The following is a 17,994-nucleotide window of genomic DNA, read 5'->3' on the forward strand; positions in this document are numbered from 1 at the left end:
CCTGGTGATACTTTAACTCACAAATGAAATTATTCTAAGGTAAACAGCCGTTACTGAGTATATATACTGTATATATATATAGTGTATATACAGTATAATATGCGTGTATCTATATGTATATTCTGTTTACATATCGTGTGTGTGTGTATATACAGTACCACAGGACCCCCACCATGTGTGACTTGGTATGATGTTGTTTTTATGAAATGCTGAGTTACTTTCACACCAGATGCAATGGGACGGACAGCTTCCAGAATATCTGCCCAGAAGTCATAAGTTGTTGTTTTTTGTAATGTAAGAGGTTGTGTTGTGTTCTTTTTGACCATCGGTGGCTTTCTTCTTGGAACTCTCCCATGGATGCCGTGTCTGCCCCTTCACTTTCTAATTGTTGAGTCATGACCTCTGACCTCCCCTCTCATTTGTTCTTCTATTATTTATGTCATTGCAGGAATCGGAATGGCACCACTGAGGGAAAAGCCTGTCTATTTTAATAGAGATATGGCGGATTTTAAAATGGTCCTACGCATACATGCCAACCCTCCCGATTTCTCCGGGAGACTTCCGAATTTCAAAGCCCCTCCCCCAAATCTCCCGGACCGACCTTTCGGTCCCTTCTCCCGATTTCCACCCGGACAACAATATTGCTACACCATCCGTCACTGGGCGCGCCGTTTCAGACCGAACAATAATACAGGTTACACCTTGAAGTCAGGCGCGGCTATTAGAACGAAAAAAGATGAGACTGGCGCTGCAAAGAAAACCAAGGTTGGCAAGTATGGTCCTACGTCACAGGCGACGTCCTCAACGTGAGCTCTACAGAAGAAGCGTCGTTGAACTACGTCACGTGATGCCACTGAACAACAGAGGCAGCTTAACGGGACGCGGACCTGGAGCGGGTGGAGTACCGGGAGAAGGTGTGTCCTGATCTGGGCAGCAGGTCCTCCCCCCGCGGCCCCGTCCTGCTTCCACACGCCGCCTCAAGACACGACTCAATGGTAAACGACCCGAACTCACTTCACAACAACCATTCCCGCCTTGGTGAGTGCTGGCGTGTGTTGCTCGCGCGACATATTAACACATCGACTAAATACATACAAACGCGACGTTTTATTTACGCTCTCTCAACTACGCAGCACATACAGCAATCAAAATGGTGTAACATAGTTGGAGTTTAGGCTCCAACTCTATTTCCTGGACTTTTAAAATGTTGAAAACTAACTTAAACTGGTTTGCGCTCCGATCGTTAGTCTGTGACGGTTTGCAGCAGGATGACGTCACTGGTCCCCGCTCCATTGTGTGGGTACGTCTGTCTGTCTGATCGTTCTTTCTATCCATCCGCAGATGTCTTTGAGTGAAAAAAGTAATACTGAGATCAGCACGCTGCTGACTGAATATGGCATCAAACATGGGCCCGTAGTGGGTAAGAAAAGCTTTTAGAACCAACCATTAGCGCTGTGATGGGCACCTCCTGAAGCTCATCGTTGGGTTTTTACATTCCATATAGACTTATAGACTTATAGAAATATGTTTCAACCAGCTCAGTCTGTCAAAACTAACGTTAGTCTTTGTTATACGGTAATGTATTACACAATTTTACTGTTATTACTCTACAATTGTGCTAGATGTTGTTTTGTTATGTTGAATGTATGTTAGATTTCACAGAATAAACAAAATGATGTACATATACACACATACATATACTGTATATACACACGTGTATACATACCTGTGTGTCTGTCAGGTTTTTGAAAATGAAAACACATTAAATAAATCAGTCTACAATCAACTGAAACAAACATCCTCTTCCAGTTTCACCAAAGAAATTAATTCAACATTTTTTCATTTTAACATTTTACACTCCTTAATTTTATCCTGCACAATTTTTCAGATGTGTTTGTGTGATTGTAGACTCAACTCGAAAGCTGTATGAGAAGAAGCTTGAAGTGGCCATGGAGAAGGCTCCAGCGGTACCCTCGCCTGATAAGACCTTCTACAGGGAGGAAGGTGGGGGGCTCCGTAGTCTGCTGCTTCATGTGTGGCTCTGTAAATGTTCACGTAGTTGAATAAGTTCTAAAGTGACCATGTGTACTTTCTCTAACACAGATGGGAAATGAATCAACGGTATTTGTGGGGCAGCACGGTGGTGTCACAGCAATAAGGTCGTGGCTCCTACCTCCCCCAGTCAGACAGAATAGCTTAATTAACCACCTGTAGATTTGAGAATAGTTGTGTGTCCAGGTTCTCTTACCCAATGTTAGCTGGGATGTACCCCAGCCCCCCACGACCCTCTGAGGATAGGTGGTGGAGAAGATGCGTAAAAAATGCTGCAAGAAAAGCAGAGTGTTGATTTGTTTCTCTGTCGTTGAACATCTGACGCTGATATTACAGGCCAGTAAATGTAAGCTGCCACCTTCAACGGTGCGAGGTATCCTCGTCAAATCTGCCATATTGTGTTCACTCTTTATTTCTAAATGTTCCAATGTGTGTTGTTTTTCTTTGCAGCAGAGGAAATAACCTACATCACATACCACACTCCGGTGAGTCCTTGTTGTGTTTCCTGTTTTCCTCTGTGTCAAATTCCTCTGCTGCGTCACCTAAATGATCTTCCAAACTCTGCTACTTTCATTCCCACAGGTTAGACAAGAGTCCGACATGTGAGTACACCATCAACACACACATAGACAAGATATATACATAATGCATTTTGTGTACATTTTGATATACTGGCTATTTCAATGACTGTGCTGTTTGGTGCTGGGGAATGGACAGACACAGAGGTGCACACTCACGTGACTGAGCACATAAACTCATACGTATGGGAATTCAACACTGATTATCCTGTGTGTCAATCACAAGTGTGTCGTTGAGGCGGTTGCTATGACGCTTGCCGCCCCTTCTGAAGGTAACAGTCAGCTGTCATGCTCAGGAGAAAGTCTGTACTCTCCTGAGAACCCAAATATATAATATGCATAGTATGGGTTGTGTTTTATTTGTAAAGATAAGTGATGTTATTTCTGTCTGCTACCTCTGAAAGTACATTTTGCAGAGTAAAATGTCTTTTGGATTTCTGATATTTAACTAGAAAATGCATTTCCTGCTGAAAATGCGTTGGAATGCAGAAAGCTAAAATTAATTTCAAAAAGTTGCTTAAAGTACAGAAATGAAACAAGCTGAAATTATTATAAACATTGCTGAAAGAATGGAAAAAGCTGAAATACATTTAAAAATGGCTGAAAATACAGAAATGAGAAAATCTCAAATGAACTTGAAACAATTGCAAAAAAACTGAAATGGGAGAAGCGTCTATGAATTTGAAAACACAGAAATAATAAAAGCTGAAATTATTTCTAAACATAGCTGAAATACATTTAAAAATATCTGAAAATACAGAAATGAGAAAAGCTGAAATGAACTTGAAACAATTGCAAAAAAAACTAAATGGGAGAAGCTTCTATGAATTTTTAAAACACAGAAATAATAAAAGCTGAAATTAATTTAAACATTGCTGAAATAGAAATAGGAAAAGCTGAGAATTAAAAAATACATTTTGTAGTAATTTAAGGTTTAGTACTATAGTTGTAATTGTGGTACTAGTGGTACTAGCAGGAGTAGAAGTAGTAAGTACTAGTTTCACTAGTATTTGAAAGCAATTGTGGTGTACCTATTGTTGAGGTACAGATAATCATTGAGGCTTTTATTTTGAAACTAGAAGTACTAGAAATATTAGTAGTGGTTGTAGTACTATTTGAAAGAGCAATACGTATTTAACAAAACAGCTTTATCCTAAGCTTCATGGCTAAATTACAGATAATCATTGCAGCTTTTATTTTGAAATGATGGTATTGGGTGAGTGGGTGGGGGGGTTGAGAGACAGTATATATTATTTAATAGGCCTCATCAAACATTACAGTAAGAATTCCCTCCATGGGGGTTGAAATACTAGTAGTACTAGTAAAAGTCATTTAGTAACTAGTAAAAGTCATTTAGTAATAATACCAGTTGAAATACTAGAAGTACTACTAAAAGTACTTACATTTAAAAATTGCTGAAAATACAGAAATGAGAAAAGCTGAAATGAACTTGAAAGAATTGAAAAAAAAGAAATGGGAGAAGCTTCTATGAATTTGAAATCACAGAAATAATAAAAGCTGAAATTAATTTAAACGTTACTGAAAGAATAGAAATAGGAAAAGCTGAGAATTAAAAAAACTACATTTTTTGTAGTAATATAAGGTTTAGTACTATAGTTGTAATTGTGGTACTAGTGGTACTAGCAGCAGTAGAAGAAGTAAGTACTAGTTTCACTAGTATTTGAAAGCAATTGTGGTGTACCTATTGTTGAGGTACAGATAATCATTGAGGCTTTTATTTTGAAATAATGGTACTAGTGGTACTAGCAGCAGTAGAAGAAGTAAGTACTAGTTTCACTAGTATTTGAAAGCAATTGTGCTGTACCTATTGTAGAGGTACAGATAATCATTGAGGCTTTTATTTTGAAATAATGGAATTGGGTGGGGGGGGTTTGGGAGACAGAATGTTTGTTATTTAAAGCAAATGGACTTGGTAAAATAGAGTTGTACAGCGCTCTTCTAGTCTTCTGACCACTCAAAGCACCTTAACACTACATAACATCATTCACCCATTCACACACCAATGACAGGACCTACCATACACAGTGGCGCCTGCCCAACCAGTAACTAACATTCACACACACTGTAGTCACAGCTAGAGGAACAATCCTGGGATTAAGCGTCTTGCCCAAGGACACATTGACATGCAGGTTAGCCGGGCCTGGGATCAGACCGCCAACCCTCTGATTGGAGGACGGCCGCCCGCGCTCCCCACTCACCCACAGTCGCCCTAAGCTAATAAAACTAAAGTTATTAATTGATGGGCCTCATCAAACATTACAGTAAGAATTCCCTCCATTGGGGTTGAAATACTAGTAGTACAAGTAGTAGTAAAAGTCATTTTAGTAATAATACCAGTTGAAATACTAGAAGTACTAGAAATATTAGTAGTGGTTGTAGTACTATTTGAAAGAGCAATACGTATTCAACAAAACAGCTTTATCCTAAGCTTCATGGCTAAATTACAGATAATCATTGCAGCTTTTATTTTGAAATGATGGTATTGGGGGAGTGGGTGGGGGGGGGTTGAGAGACAGAATATATTAGAAGGCCTCATCAAACATTACAGTAAGAACTCCCTCCATGGGGGTTTGAAATGATGAGAGAAGGTGGAGAGAAGGAGGTCATGTCAGGCTGCACTAATCAGCTAATTAGGATCAGCTGTGAGTCACAGAAAGAGCCCCAGCTCGTTGTCGCGGCAACGGAGCAGCTGCACTTAGCTCACAGACAGTTACTGAGAACCCACACCTCAAACAAATGCTTCCTGGAGCAAAACTATTTGGAGTAGCCAAAAAATAATGACATTTTGAGAGACACAAGACTCTACCGAACGTTTGAGTGTAGTTTTTATGTCTCTATGTGTTTTAAAACTGCTCTACCAGCAGTTTACAAAACATGGACCCTCTCTTGTCTTCCGACTTTGTCTGCACTCTAGCGCACACTGTAAATTCGAAAAGGACCCCAAAACTAGTCAAACATAATTAGTGATTATGAAAAAACTATAATAGATATCAACAAGCTGTTTTTTTAATGAAATTGTTAAGACTTGTGTCAACATTTTAAAGTTTAAATGGTGTCTCTAGCTGAAAGATTGGAAAAGCTGAAAAAGTTGAAAGTTAAACAAGTTTTGAGAGGATTTGAAAATTTAATCCATTGGAAACCATGTTAAAAAGTTTGATGTTTTTAATTTATATTAATTCAATTATAAGAGCTAAAAAGCTGAAAAGTCATAGCACACCTCTCCTGAAGGAGCTGAACATTTTAATATTTGAATGGTCTTAATAGCTGAAAGTGTGAAGGAGTTGAAAGGTGCGGCGGAAGAAATAGAATAACTAGAAAATGCATTTCCTGCTGAAAATGCGTTGGAATGCAAAAAGCTGAAGTTAATTTCAAAAAGTTGCTTAAAGTACAGAAATGAAACAAGCTGAAATTATTCTAAATATTGCTGAAAGAATAGAAAAAGCTGAAATACATTTTAAAATGGCTGAAAATACAGAAATGAGTAAAGCTGAAATGAACTTGAAACAATTGCAAAAAAACTGAAATGGGAGAAGCTTCTATGAATTTGAAATCACAGAAATAATAAAAGCTGGAATTAATTTCAAAAAGTTGCTTAAAATGCAACAAGCTGAAATTATTTTAAACATTGCTGAAAGAATAGAAAAAGCTGAAATACATGAATGAGAAAAGCTGAAATGAACTTGAAAGAATATCAAAAAAACAGAAATGGGAGAAGCTTCTATGAATTTGATATCACAGAAATAATAAAAGCTGAAATTATTCTAAACATTGCTGAAATAAAAAAGGCTGAAATACATTTAAAAATTGCTAAAAATACAGAAATGAGAAAAGCTGAAACGAACTTGAAAGAATTGGAAAAAACAGAAATGGGGGAAGCTTCTATGAATTTGACAAAATACAGAACTAATAAAAGCTTAAATTACTTCTAAACATTGCTGAATCTTTTTCATTCAAACTTAATGAACTTGTACACCGCTTTGCTAGTCTTCTGACAACTCAAAGAGCTTTAATACTAGATGACATCTCTCACTCATTAATACACTGATGACACAACCTACCATACACAGTGGCACCTGCCCATGTGCACAGAATAAACAAGACAGGAGAAGATCCTGGCAACAAGTCAAAATAAAATATAAAAACATTTTGCATGGTTGGTGAGTGCCTCAAAAGTTTGCAAATAGTGTAGAAATTACTGAAAGCTTCGTGGCGGTCCCATCAGAAACGCCCCTGGATACTTCCGGATAAGTTAACCGTCATGTCTTGATGACGTCATAAAGATGCGCGGTTTTGTGAAATAAACATGGACGCATACAGCGCCAATGACTAATACAAGTACTACGTGTTTCACTTGGACAATTAAATGTTAGTGGACACACACAAATACTACAGCCCCCATCTCGATTACAATTGTTCACTCCTCAGTGCGCAGTTTCGCCCACCAGCGAACCCCCTCCTCCCCCCTAACCCCGGCTGGTCCACCGTAACTTTTGACGTGCTTATTAACTGACGGACCTTCTTGCGGTCCGATGAAGGTTATTAATAGTATATTAAGTTGACGCTCTGTTGTGTAAAATAAAGACCAAACGATCTCCTGTCATTCGCGTAAGAAAACAAACTCACGTATCTGCAGCTCAATCCCCGAAGGAACAACGTCACGCCACTCCCCGTAACTTTTGACGTGCTTATTAACCTACGGACCTTCTTGCGGTCCGCGAAAAGGTTATTAATAGTATCACTCGCGTAAGAAAATAAACTCACGTGCCTGCAGCTTAATGACAACACCGAAGGAACAACGTCACACCCACGGTTTATGTCTCCAGCGGGGAGTAGCCTTGTTAGCAGTATAGCTAGCTAGCAATCTAGTACTTATGGCTCTCACATGTCTCAAATATCTTACGGTCCAGCCTCCACATTACTTACTGTCTGCTCATCCCGGGTCTCCGTCCCAACTCACGACACGCACGTCCATACGTACCGTTATCTAACCACGGTTAAACCTGCACGTCCATACGTACAGTTATCTAACCACGGTTAAACCTGCACGTCCATACGTACCGTTATCTAACCACGGTTAAACCTGCACGTCCCTGAGCTACGTCTTTATGGCCATAGATCAACAGCTGGTCGCTAATTAGCTCACGGCGAAGAGAGTGAAGAGATTTAGACAAAATCCACACCTCAAACAAATGCTTCCTGGAGCAAAACTATATGGGGTAGCCAAAAAATAATGACATTTTGAGAGACCCAAGACCCTATCAAACGCATGAGTGTAGTTTTTATGTCTCTGTGTGTTTTAAAACTGCTCAAACAGCCGTTTACAAAAAGTGTACCGGCTGTGTTTATTTTTTTTAAATGTCGCCAGATTTGTATGGAAGCTTATGGGGCTCGGGGCAGACTTTGTCTCACAATCGGGCTCCTCACGCAAAAAGTAAATGACTCTGAGATTTCAAACTTATACGAGTCCAACCAGCACAAGCACGGCTAATGTTTTCTTTTTAAATGAAGGCTGAAAAGTGAATATTGTGGCCGTAAAGATAAAAGTGCCTCTTTTTTTTTTACTGAATCCTGACAAGGCGCTCACTCTAAATCGCGGGACCATCCGGAAAACTCCACTCTAAATTCGAAAGAAACCCCAAAACTACTGAAACATAATTAGTGGTTATGAAAAAAGTATAATAGATATCAACAAGCTGTTTTTTTAATAAAATTGTTAAGACTTGTGTCAACATTTTAAAGTTTAAATGGTGTCTCTAGCTGAAAGATTGGAAAAGCTGAAAAAGTTGAAAGTTGAAGAAGTTTTGAAAGGATTTGAAAATTTAATCCATTAGGAAACCATGTTAAAAAGGTTGAAGATATTAATTTATATTAATTCAATTATAAGAGCTAAAAAGCTGAAAAGTCATAGCACCCCTCCCCTGAATGAGCTGAACATTTTAATATTTGAATGGTCTTAATAGCTGAAAGCGTGAAGGAGTTGAAAGGTGCGGCGGAAGAAATAGAATAATAATATGGCGGAATAAAGAAAAGAAGAACAATACTTGGAATGCTTGAAGCATTCCAACTAATAACTAGAAAATGCATTTCCTGCTGAAAATGCGTTGGAATGCAAAAAGCTGAAGTTAATTTCAAAAAGTTGCTTAAAGTACAGAAATGAAACAAGCTGAAATTATTCTAAATATTGCTGAAAGAATAGAAAAAGCTGAAATACATTTTAAAATGGCTGAAAATACAGAAATGAGTAAAGCTGAAATGAACTTGAAACAATTGCAAAAAAACTGAAATGGGAGAAGCTTCTATGAATTTGAAATCACAGAAATAATAAAAGCTGGAATTAATTTCAAAAAGTTGCTTAAAATGCAACAAGCTGAAATTATTCTAAACATTGCTGAAAGAATAGAAAAAGCTGAAATACATAAATGAGAAAAGCTGAAATGAACTTGAAATCACAGAAATAATAAAAGCTGAAATTATTCTAAACATTGCTGAAATAAAAAAGGCTGAAATACATTTAAAAATTGCTGAAAATACAGAAATGAGAAAAGCTGAAACGAACTTGAAAGAATTGGAAAAAACAGAAATGGGGGAAGCTTTTATGAATTTGACAAAATACAGAACTAATAAAAGCTTAAATTACTTCTAAACATTGCTGAATCTTTTTCATTCAAACTTAATGAACTTGTACACCGCGTTGCTAGTCTTCTGACAACTCAAAGCGCTTTAATACTAGATGACATCTCTCACCCATTAATACATTGATGACACAACCTACCATACACAGTGGCACCTGCCCATGTGCACAGAATAAACAAGACAGGAGAAGATCCTGGCAACAAGTCAAAATAAAATATAAAAACATTTTGCATGGTTGGTGAGTGCCTCAAAAGTTTGCAAATAGTGTAGAAATTACTGAAAGCTTCGTGGCGGTCCCATCAAAAACGCCCCTGGATACTTCCGGATAAGTTAACCGTCATGTCTTGATGATGTCATAAAGATGCGCGGTTTTGTGAAATAAACATGGACGCATACAGCGCCAATGACTAATACAAGTACTACGTGTTTCACTTGGACAATTAAATGTTAGTGGACACACACAAATACTACAGCCCCCATCTCGATTACAATTGTTCACTCCTCAGTGCGCAGTTTCGCCCACCAGCGAACCCCCTCCTCCCCCCTAACCCCGGCTGGTCCACCGTAACTTTTGACGTGCTTATTAACTGACGGACCTTCTTGCGGTCCGATGAAGGTTATTAATAGTATATTAAGTTGACGCTCTGTTGCGTAAAATAAAGACCAAACGATCTCCTGTCATTCGCGTAAGAAAACAAACTCACGTATCTGCAGCTCAATCCCCGAAGGAACAACGTCACGCCACTCCCCGTAACTTTTGACGTGCTTATTAACCTACGGACCTTCTTGCGGTCCGCGAAAAGGTTATTAATAGTATCACTCGCGTAAAAAAATAAACTCACGTGCCTGCAGCTTAATGACAACACCGAAGGAACAACGTCACAACCACGGTTTAAGTCTCCAGCGGGGAGTAGCCTCGTTAGCAGTTTAGCTAGCTAGCAATCTAGTACTTATGGCTCTCACATGTCTCAAATATCTTACGGTCCAGCCTCCACATTACTTACGGTCTGCTCATCCCGGGTCTCCGTCCCAACTCACGACACGCACGTCCACACGTACCGTTATCTAACCACGGTTAAACCTGCACGTCCCTGAGCTGCGTCTTTATGGCCATCGATCAACAGCTGATCGCTAATTAGCTCGCAGTGAAGAGAGTGAAGAGATTTAGACAAAATCCACACCTCAAACAAATGCTTCCTGGAGCAAAACTATTTGGAGTAGCCAAAAAATAATGACATTTTGAGAGACACAAGACTCTACCGAACGTTTGAGTGTAGTTTTTATGTCTCTATGTGTTTTAAAACTGCTCAAACAGCCGTTTACAAAAAGTGTACCGGCTGTGTTTTTTTTTTTTAAATGTCGGCAGATTTGTATGGAAGCTTATGGGGCTCGGGGCAGACTTTGTCTCACAACCAGGCTCCTCACGCAAAAAGTAAATAACTCTGACATTCCAAACTTATACGAGTCCAACCAGCACAAGCACGGCTAATGTTTTCTTTTTAAATGAAGGCTGAAAAGTGAATATTGTGGCCGTAAAGAGAAAAGTGCCTCTTTTTTTTTTACTGAATCCTGACACGGCGCTCACTCTAAATCGCGGGACAATCCGGAAAACTCCACTCTAAATTCGAAAGAAACCCCAAAACTAATGAAACATAATTAGTGATTATGAAAAAACTATAATAGATATCAACGAGCTGTTTTTTTAATAAAATTGTTAAGACTTGTGTCAACATTTTAAAGTTTAAATGGTGTCTCTAGCTGAAAGATTGGAAAAGCTGAAAAAGTTGAAAGTTGAAGAAGTTTTGAAAGGATTTGAAAATTTAATCCATTAGGAAACCATGTTAAAAAGGTTGAAGATATTAATTTATATTAATTCAATTATAAGAGCTAAAAAGCTGAAAAGTCATAGCACCCCTCCCCTGAATGAGCTGAACATTTTAATATTTGAATGGTCTTAATAGCTGAAAGTGTGAAGGAGTTGAAAGGTGCGGCGGAAGAAATAGAAGAATAATATGAAGAAGATGAATAAGGCGGAATAAAGATTAGAAGAACAATACTTGGAATGCTTGAAGCATTCCAACTAAAAATAAGGCGGAATAAAGAAAAGAAGAACAATACTTGGAATGCTTGAAGCATTCCAACTAAAAAGGCGGAATAAAGAAAAGAAGAACAATACTTGGAATGCTTGAAGCATTCCAACTAATAAGAGACACAGTCAGCGCTAGTGTTACACCTTTGCAGTTGGTGCTTTGTGTTTACCAGTGTTACTATACAGTAGTCAGATTGGTACCTGCTAAGATAATTACCCTCCATCCCGATGAAAACACCATGGTACCAGCACGAATGTGCAGAACACTAATGGCTAACATCAGCATGCTGTTAAAACCGGTTAGCGTGTCATTGTCTCAGTAAAACAAGTGAGCAACCTAACCTTTGCTCCTTAGTGCAGCCGTGGCTGATGGGAAACATAAATGTGTGTGTACCCAGAGGTATACAACAGCATGAGTACCTTCATGTTGTTCAGTGCTTGAGTAAATGCAGTCCGGTCCTTGATTGAAATGTGTGTGTAAAGTTGTCCTCTTCCCTTCAGGCTCAAACGAAGAGGCAACACTGAGCCAGATGAGGACCAGGAATCGGACCAAGAAACAGAGTGAGTGTGTATTATTAACTAGTGGTGTGTTGTCGCGAGATTGTTTGTCCGCTGGAGTAAATATCATCTCAACTCCGTGCTTCAGGTCCCCTGTCCAGGTCGCCAGCAGACCAGCCAATCACAGCGCAGCGCCTGCCGGCGGCGCGTGGAAGCTGATCCGCCTGCTGCTGCTGTTAGCCGCGTTAGCGGCCGCTCTCTACTATGCCTTCTGCCGAGTGCTGGACAAAGAGGATCCCTCCAACATTCAATGATCTGATTGGTTGTCAGGATGTCCGGGTTTCTTCTCCATCAGCAGACAACAAACACGTCGACCACATTGCATCAACCTTTACATGCTCTCTATTTCTTACGTCACTGTGTCAGTGAAATGAACCAAAGCCAGTGCCCCTCCGACCAAGAGGAAGATTAGCTTTAATGTGCATTAATATCGTGTCGTGTAAGTTTTGCTCCTCTGTTTAGCCGTGCTTTGTCGCACTTCCAAGAACTACACAATGTCTGACAACTAAACAAAGCATTTTTACAAATCTATTGAGCCTCTTTGTCTCAAAAAGCTGTTAAAAGCCCCTCAGTGAGACTCACTGTCCCAGCATGATGTGTTCATACCAACAACGTACACTGTAGTTTATTCTGACCACCAGATGGGATTTACTGCACTGCTTTTTTAGACTATATATGTGTTTGAGCCTGTAAAGATGTCCATTTCGTGTAGGAAACATTGGGTTGTTGAAAGTTGTTTCATTTTCATAAGGTTTATTGACAGTAAGTAAAACTAGAAAATGCATTTCCTGCAGAACGTGCGTTGGAATGCAGAAAGCTGAAATTAATTTCAAAAAGTTGCTTAAAGTATAGAAATGAAACAAGCTGAAATTATTCTAAACATTGCTGAAAGAATGGAAAAAGCTGAAATACATTTAAAAATGGCTGAAAATACAGAAATGAGAAAAGCTGAAATGAACTTAAAAGAATTGCAAAAAAATAGAAATGGGAGAAGCTTCTATGAATTTGAAAACACAGAAGTAATAAAAGCTGAGAATTAAAAAAATACATTTTTTGTAGTAATATAAGGTTTAGTACTATAGCTGTAATTGTGGTACTAGTGGTACTAGCAGCAGTAGAAGAAGTAAGTACTAGTTTCACTAGTATTTGAAAGCAATTGTGGTGTACCTATTGTTGAGGTACAGATAATCATTGAGGCTTTTATTTTGAAATAATGGAATTGGGTGGGGGGGGTTTGGGAGACAGAATGTTTGTTATTCAAAGCAAATGGACTTGGTAAAATAGATTTGTACAGCGCTCTTCTAGTCTTCTGACCACCCAAAGCACCTTAACACTACATAACATTCACCCATTCACACACCATTGACAGAACCTACCATACACAGTGGCACCTGCCCAACCAGTAACTAACATTCACACGCACTGTAGTCATAGCTAGAGGAACAATGCTGGGATTAAGCGTCTTGCCCAAGGACACATTGACATGCAGGTTAGCCGGGCATGGGATCAGACCGCCAACCCTCTGATTGGAGGACGGCCGCGCTCCCCACTCACCCACAGTCGCCCTAAGCTAAGAAAACTAAAAAGTTATTAATTGATGGGCCTCAAACATTACAGTAAGAATTCCCTCCATTGGGGTTGAAATACTAGTAGTGCTAGTAATATTATTAGTAGTAAAAGTCATTTTAGTAATAATACCAGTTGAAATACTAGAAGTACTACTAGAAGTACTAGAAATATTAGTAGTGGTTGTAGTACTATTTGAAAGAGCAATACGTATTCAACAAAACAGCTTTATCCTAAGCTTCATGGCTAAATTACAGATAATCATTGCAGCTTTTATTTTGAAATGGCGGTATTGAGTGAGTGGGTGGAGGGGTTGAGAGACAGAATATATTAATTAATAGGCTTCATCAAACATTACAGTAATAATTCCCTCCATGGGGGTTGAAATACTAGTAGTACTAGTAATATTAGCAGTAGTAAAAGTCATTTTAGTAATAATACCAGTTGAAATACTAGATGTACTACTAGAAGTACTAGAAATATTAGTAGTGGTTGTAATACTATTTGAAAGCGCAATAAGTATTCAACGAGACAGCTGAATCCTAAGCTTCATGTTTAAATAACATAATCATTGCAGCTTTTATTTTGAAATGATGGTATTGGGTCAGTGGGTGGAGGGGTTGAGAGACAGAATATATTAATAGGCCTCATCAAACATTACAGTAAGAATTCCCTCCATGTGGGTTGTTTTGAAATGAAGAGAGAAGGTGGAGAGAAGGAGGTCATGTCAGGCTGCACTAATCAGCTAATAAGGATCAGCTGTGAGTCACAGAAAGAGCCCCAACTCGTTGGCGTGACGACGGAGCAGCTGCACTTAGCTCACAGACAGTTACTGAGAACCCACACGTCAAACAAATGCTTCCTGGAGCAAAACTATTTGGAGTAGCCAAAAAATAATGACATTTTGAGAGACACAAGACTACCGAACGCTTGAGTGTAGTTTTTATGTCTCTATGTGTTTTAAAACTTCTCTACCAACAGTTTACAAAACATGGACCCTCTCTTGTCTTCTGACTTTGTCCGCACTCTAGCACGCACTGTAAATTCGAAAAGGACCCCAAAACTAGTGAAACATAATTAGTGATTATGAAAAAAAGTATAATAGATATCGACAAGCAGTTTTTTTATGACATTGTTAAGACTTGTGTCAACATTTTAAAGTTTAAATGGTGTCTCTAGCTGAAAGATTGGAAAAGCTGAAAAAGTTGAAAGTTGAACAAGTTTGGAGAGGATTTGAAAATTTAATCCATTGGAAACCATGTTAAAAAGGTTGATGCTAAAAATCTGAAAAGTCATAGCACACCTCTCCTGAAGGAGCTGAACATTTTAATATTTGAATGGTCTTAATAGCTGAAAGTGTGAAGGAGTTGAAACGTGCAGCGGAAGAAATAGAAGAAGAAGAATAAGTTGATTAAAGATTAGAAGAACAATACTTGGAATGCTTGAAGCATTCCAACTAATAAAGAATGCTGTCAGCCTCTACTTGAAATTTCTTTGCTTTGTGGAGTTTTTAATATTTCATTTGTTCTATGCAGATGTTTGAGTTGGTCCTATACAGTCTGTGTTGTCATGATTCTTCTGTTGGATGTGTTAAAAACACAAGTGGACTACGTATTTTATGCAATAGACAATATAAGGTTAAAGTCTCTTCTCAGCCACCTCCACAGAACTGTGTGGTGTGATGTAACTATTTCAGATCTCCGACTAAAGAGCCTTTCGTCAAACCCACGGACTTTGGGACAAAGGAGCCAGAAGTGTAAAAATACCACTCCAGGTTTCAGGAGTCTACCCTTTCAACCAATCTAACAGTTTAACTGAATCAATAAAATCACTCTTGTATTTGAGAGAAAGCACAGCGATGGAGGAGAGGAGGGAAGAGGAGGCTGCGTGGATGCACTGGCTGAGCTCTACCTTCTGTCTAGGGTCAAGTAGACTTGGAGAGCTGTGATCCTGGATGGAGACTGTGGGAGATGTTCAGGTTTTGTTCCTTGCCTGGATCCACAAAAGCCTCCTGCCACGAATGTGGATCCGTCTCCACGTGGTCCAAAACCTGGTCTAAAGACCACCAGTGTCATTGTGGTCGATGGGCAGGATGGGAAACTCTGCTACTGAAATCGCAGGTGACTCGAATAACCTGTGAAGAAAAATAAGAACAATTTGACCAGAACAGAGAAGAGCCTTAGTGTGTGTGTGTGTGTCCTGTAAGGCCCTTTACTTGATTGCTTCTCCATCAAACCCCAGCGCCGTGATGAAGATGTTGATGAGGACCGTGAAGAAGACGAACACGGTGGCCACGTTGTTCAACATGTTCAGCTTGGCGTGTTTCCTCACATCGTTGAGGTCGTACTTCACTGCTGACACAAAATCACAACAACTAAAGCTAAGTAAGCTTGAAGAGGATGATGAAAAGTAGTTCATGTCTGTAGAAAATAAATGTCAATATAACAAATAGAGAGAATATTCAAATCACCAAAGAGTGGAGTTTATTGTTTGATCTGATCACTAAATATAGAACTGCAAGTCGACACAGAAAACAGCACAATACTAACGGGAATCAAGAGTTAAAAGATCCGTCTGAAATGTTGGAAATACAAGTCCGTTTGCATGACGACTGGCTTTGTTCTGTCTGGAAGCTTCCTGAAGCTTCTTACCAACATGTACGCAAAACATGTAGTGACCTGCAAGAACTGCTGCCTGGGTTTGCTGTTTTAGGACTGCACTTGAAAAAGTCCATCTTTACAACCACTGTAAGAAACAACGTGTAAGTCTTAAGATGTCATGGTAGTTTTAGCTAGTTTGGTTTAGTTCTGGGGTGATCAGAGAAAGAGGTGATCACTCTAAATACATGCGTTGAAGCACAGAAGAGCCACAACAGGTCCAACTGCCATCCATGGCTCCACCTGTCCACATGACAAACGCACCGTTTGGTCTACTTTGTAGACAAAATCAAAGCAACAATGTCACCAATGTCATCTTTTGCATCGAGGACTCAGACCAGGCTGAAGCTGGTCGGACGTCTTCTTGGCTGCATTGATTCTTTGCATCTCCCAATCTTACAGATTCTCAGGTCAAAGGAATGATATAATGAACGAATAAGACGCAGGAGGAAGGATTTAAAGGCACGCTAAAACGGTGGGTGACTTGCCAATAAAGACGAGCAACAGCCCCACTACGACCTGTAGCGTGATGGACAGAGACAGCAGCGTGATGAGGGGGATGTAGAAGCGGTAGTTTGACCCCACGTAGAGAACGGTCTTCAGCTGGGACGAGTTGGCCATCAGCAGGGCGATGTCCAGCATGCTCTGAGCGGCACTCTTCTTGGTGGCGTAGTGATTCAAGTTGATGGGCCGATGCACCTGTCCATGGGGGGCTGTCAGTGCCTGAGGGTTCAAAGCACGTTGGTGTGAGCTGCTGCCTTAGAAACACTTTGACGTAGAAGGATCTGACCAACAAGTGCATGTGTCACCGCGGTTTGTTCCACAGAGAGGTGTTTTGTGTTTTGCTCTCTGAGAGAGAGAGAGAGAGAGAGAGAGAGAGAGAGCTGAACACAGCAGAGGCGTGCCAGTGAGAGTGCAGTGAGGAATTTGAGGTGGTTTCCCAGGGATGTGCCCACTCTTGTGGGTAAACAAGATCTCACACCTTAGTGCAACCTTCTCTGAGTCACAAAGACTTTATTCTTCTCAAAGCACCGCTGGCAGAAGAAACTCTGACAATATGTTGTACATTCTATCAGTAATTCAGTTATCCAGTTGACTCTCCTTGACCTGCATGTATATTTGTTGTATCTTAAAAATCAAGCCCTGTTGATGGTAGAATAGAACGGAGCAGAATAAAAAAGAACCAAAGAACAGAAATACATTCGAGTAGAACATTTAAAAAAAATCCTCTATGCTATTTGGAAAAAAACAAATATCATAGAGCAGTAGTAAGAGAGGCCTTGTTCTTCTGTCTCTCTTACCTCGATGTCACCCACTTTATTCAGCGCCATGTCGTCTCCAGTCAGTGTGTACGCTGTGTCCATCCTTTGTCTCTATCGAGACGAGAGCTGTTCTACGACGGGGAACAAGTCAGACAACTTCTCCAGTCAGAGGCTACATTAGTGAGATCCCTCCCACTGTCTCTCCAAGTACACTTTAACTTCTCACATAACTTCAAAATAGGAAAGGTGAAAATTACTTTATATTACTATATTATAAGTTCCGATTTTTAGAGTTTCACCTACTCCACAGACTATAAAAGCTCTTAATTTGGTCTCCTCAATGTGAGATAAATACACTTGAAATCTTTACTGTTGTTTGACTCAAAGTTTCAATAGAAGCAACAATACAGTGCACACACGCTTCTTTCATAGATTTGTTTGTGGACATTTTAAGTTTTAAATACTGAAAGAATTATTCATAATTTCCGAATTGAATTAAGCTGAATCATCTTCATAACCATTGATTATTATTATTAGTAGTAGTATTAGTTTTATTTATATCTATATTTGTTTTATGT

General features: G+C 39.5%; 2 protein-coding genes across 6 annotated transcripts; one reads left to right on the plus strand and one right to left on the minus strand.

Moving 5' to 3' along the window:
- The first annotated feature begins 674 nt into the window (after positions 1–674).
- Positions 675–12,978, plus strand: emd (emerin). Of its 5 annotated transcripts, none has more exons than XM_037479421.2 (7): positions 676–1,038; positions 1,342–1,420; positions 1,909–2,004; positions 2,503–2,537; positions 2,635–2,654; positions 11,875–11,934; positions 12,020–12,978. In XM_037479421.2, exons 2-7 carry the CDS (start codon positions 1,342–1,344, stop codon positions 12,183–12,185), a joined length of 456 nt encoding a protein of 151 aa, XP_037335318.1. In that variant the 5' UTR covers positions 676–1,038; the 3' UTR covers positions 12,186–12,978. The 5 variants fall into 5 exon arrangements, with proteins under 5 accessions (XP_062418899.1, XP_037335318.1, XP_037335317.1 ...); XM_037479420.2 differs by having other exon boundaries at positions 676–995; XM_062562915.1 differs by lacking the exon at positions 1,342–1,420 and having other exon boundaries at positions 675–995.
- Positions 12,979–13,128: 150 nt separating this feature from the next.
- On the minus strand, positions 13,129–17,545 carry si:dkey-93l1.9 (uncharacterized protein LOC562339 homolog). Its single transcript, XM_062562916.1, has 4 exons — positions 17,456–17,545; positions 16,643–16,877; positions 15,713–15,851; positions 13,129–15,631 (listed from the first exon to the last, which is right to left on the minus strand). The coding sequence occupies exons 1-4, from the start codon at positions 17,516–17,518 to the stop codon at positions 15,553–15,555; spliced, it is 516 nt and encodes a 171-aa protein (XP_062418900.1). The 5' UTR covers positions 17,519–17,545; the 3' UTR covers positions 13,129–15,552.
- Positions 17,546–17,994: the final 449 nt, after the last annotated feature.

The sequence above is a fragment of the Pungitius pungitius genome, chromosome 1 (genome assembly GCF_949316345.1).
Source record: "Pungitius pungitius chromosome 1, fPunPun2.1, whole genome shotgun sequence".
In the NCBI taxonomy this organism is placed as follows: Eukaryota; Metazoa; Chordata; class Actinopteri; order Perciformes; family Gasterosteidae; genus Pungitius; species Pungitius pungitius.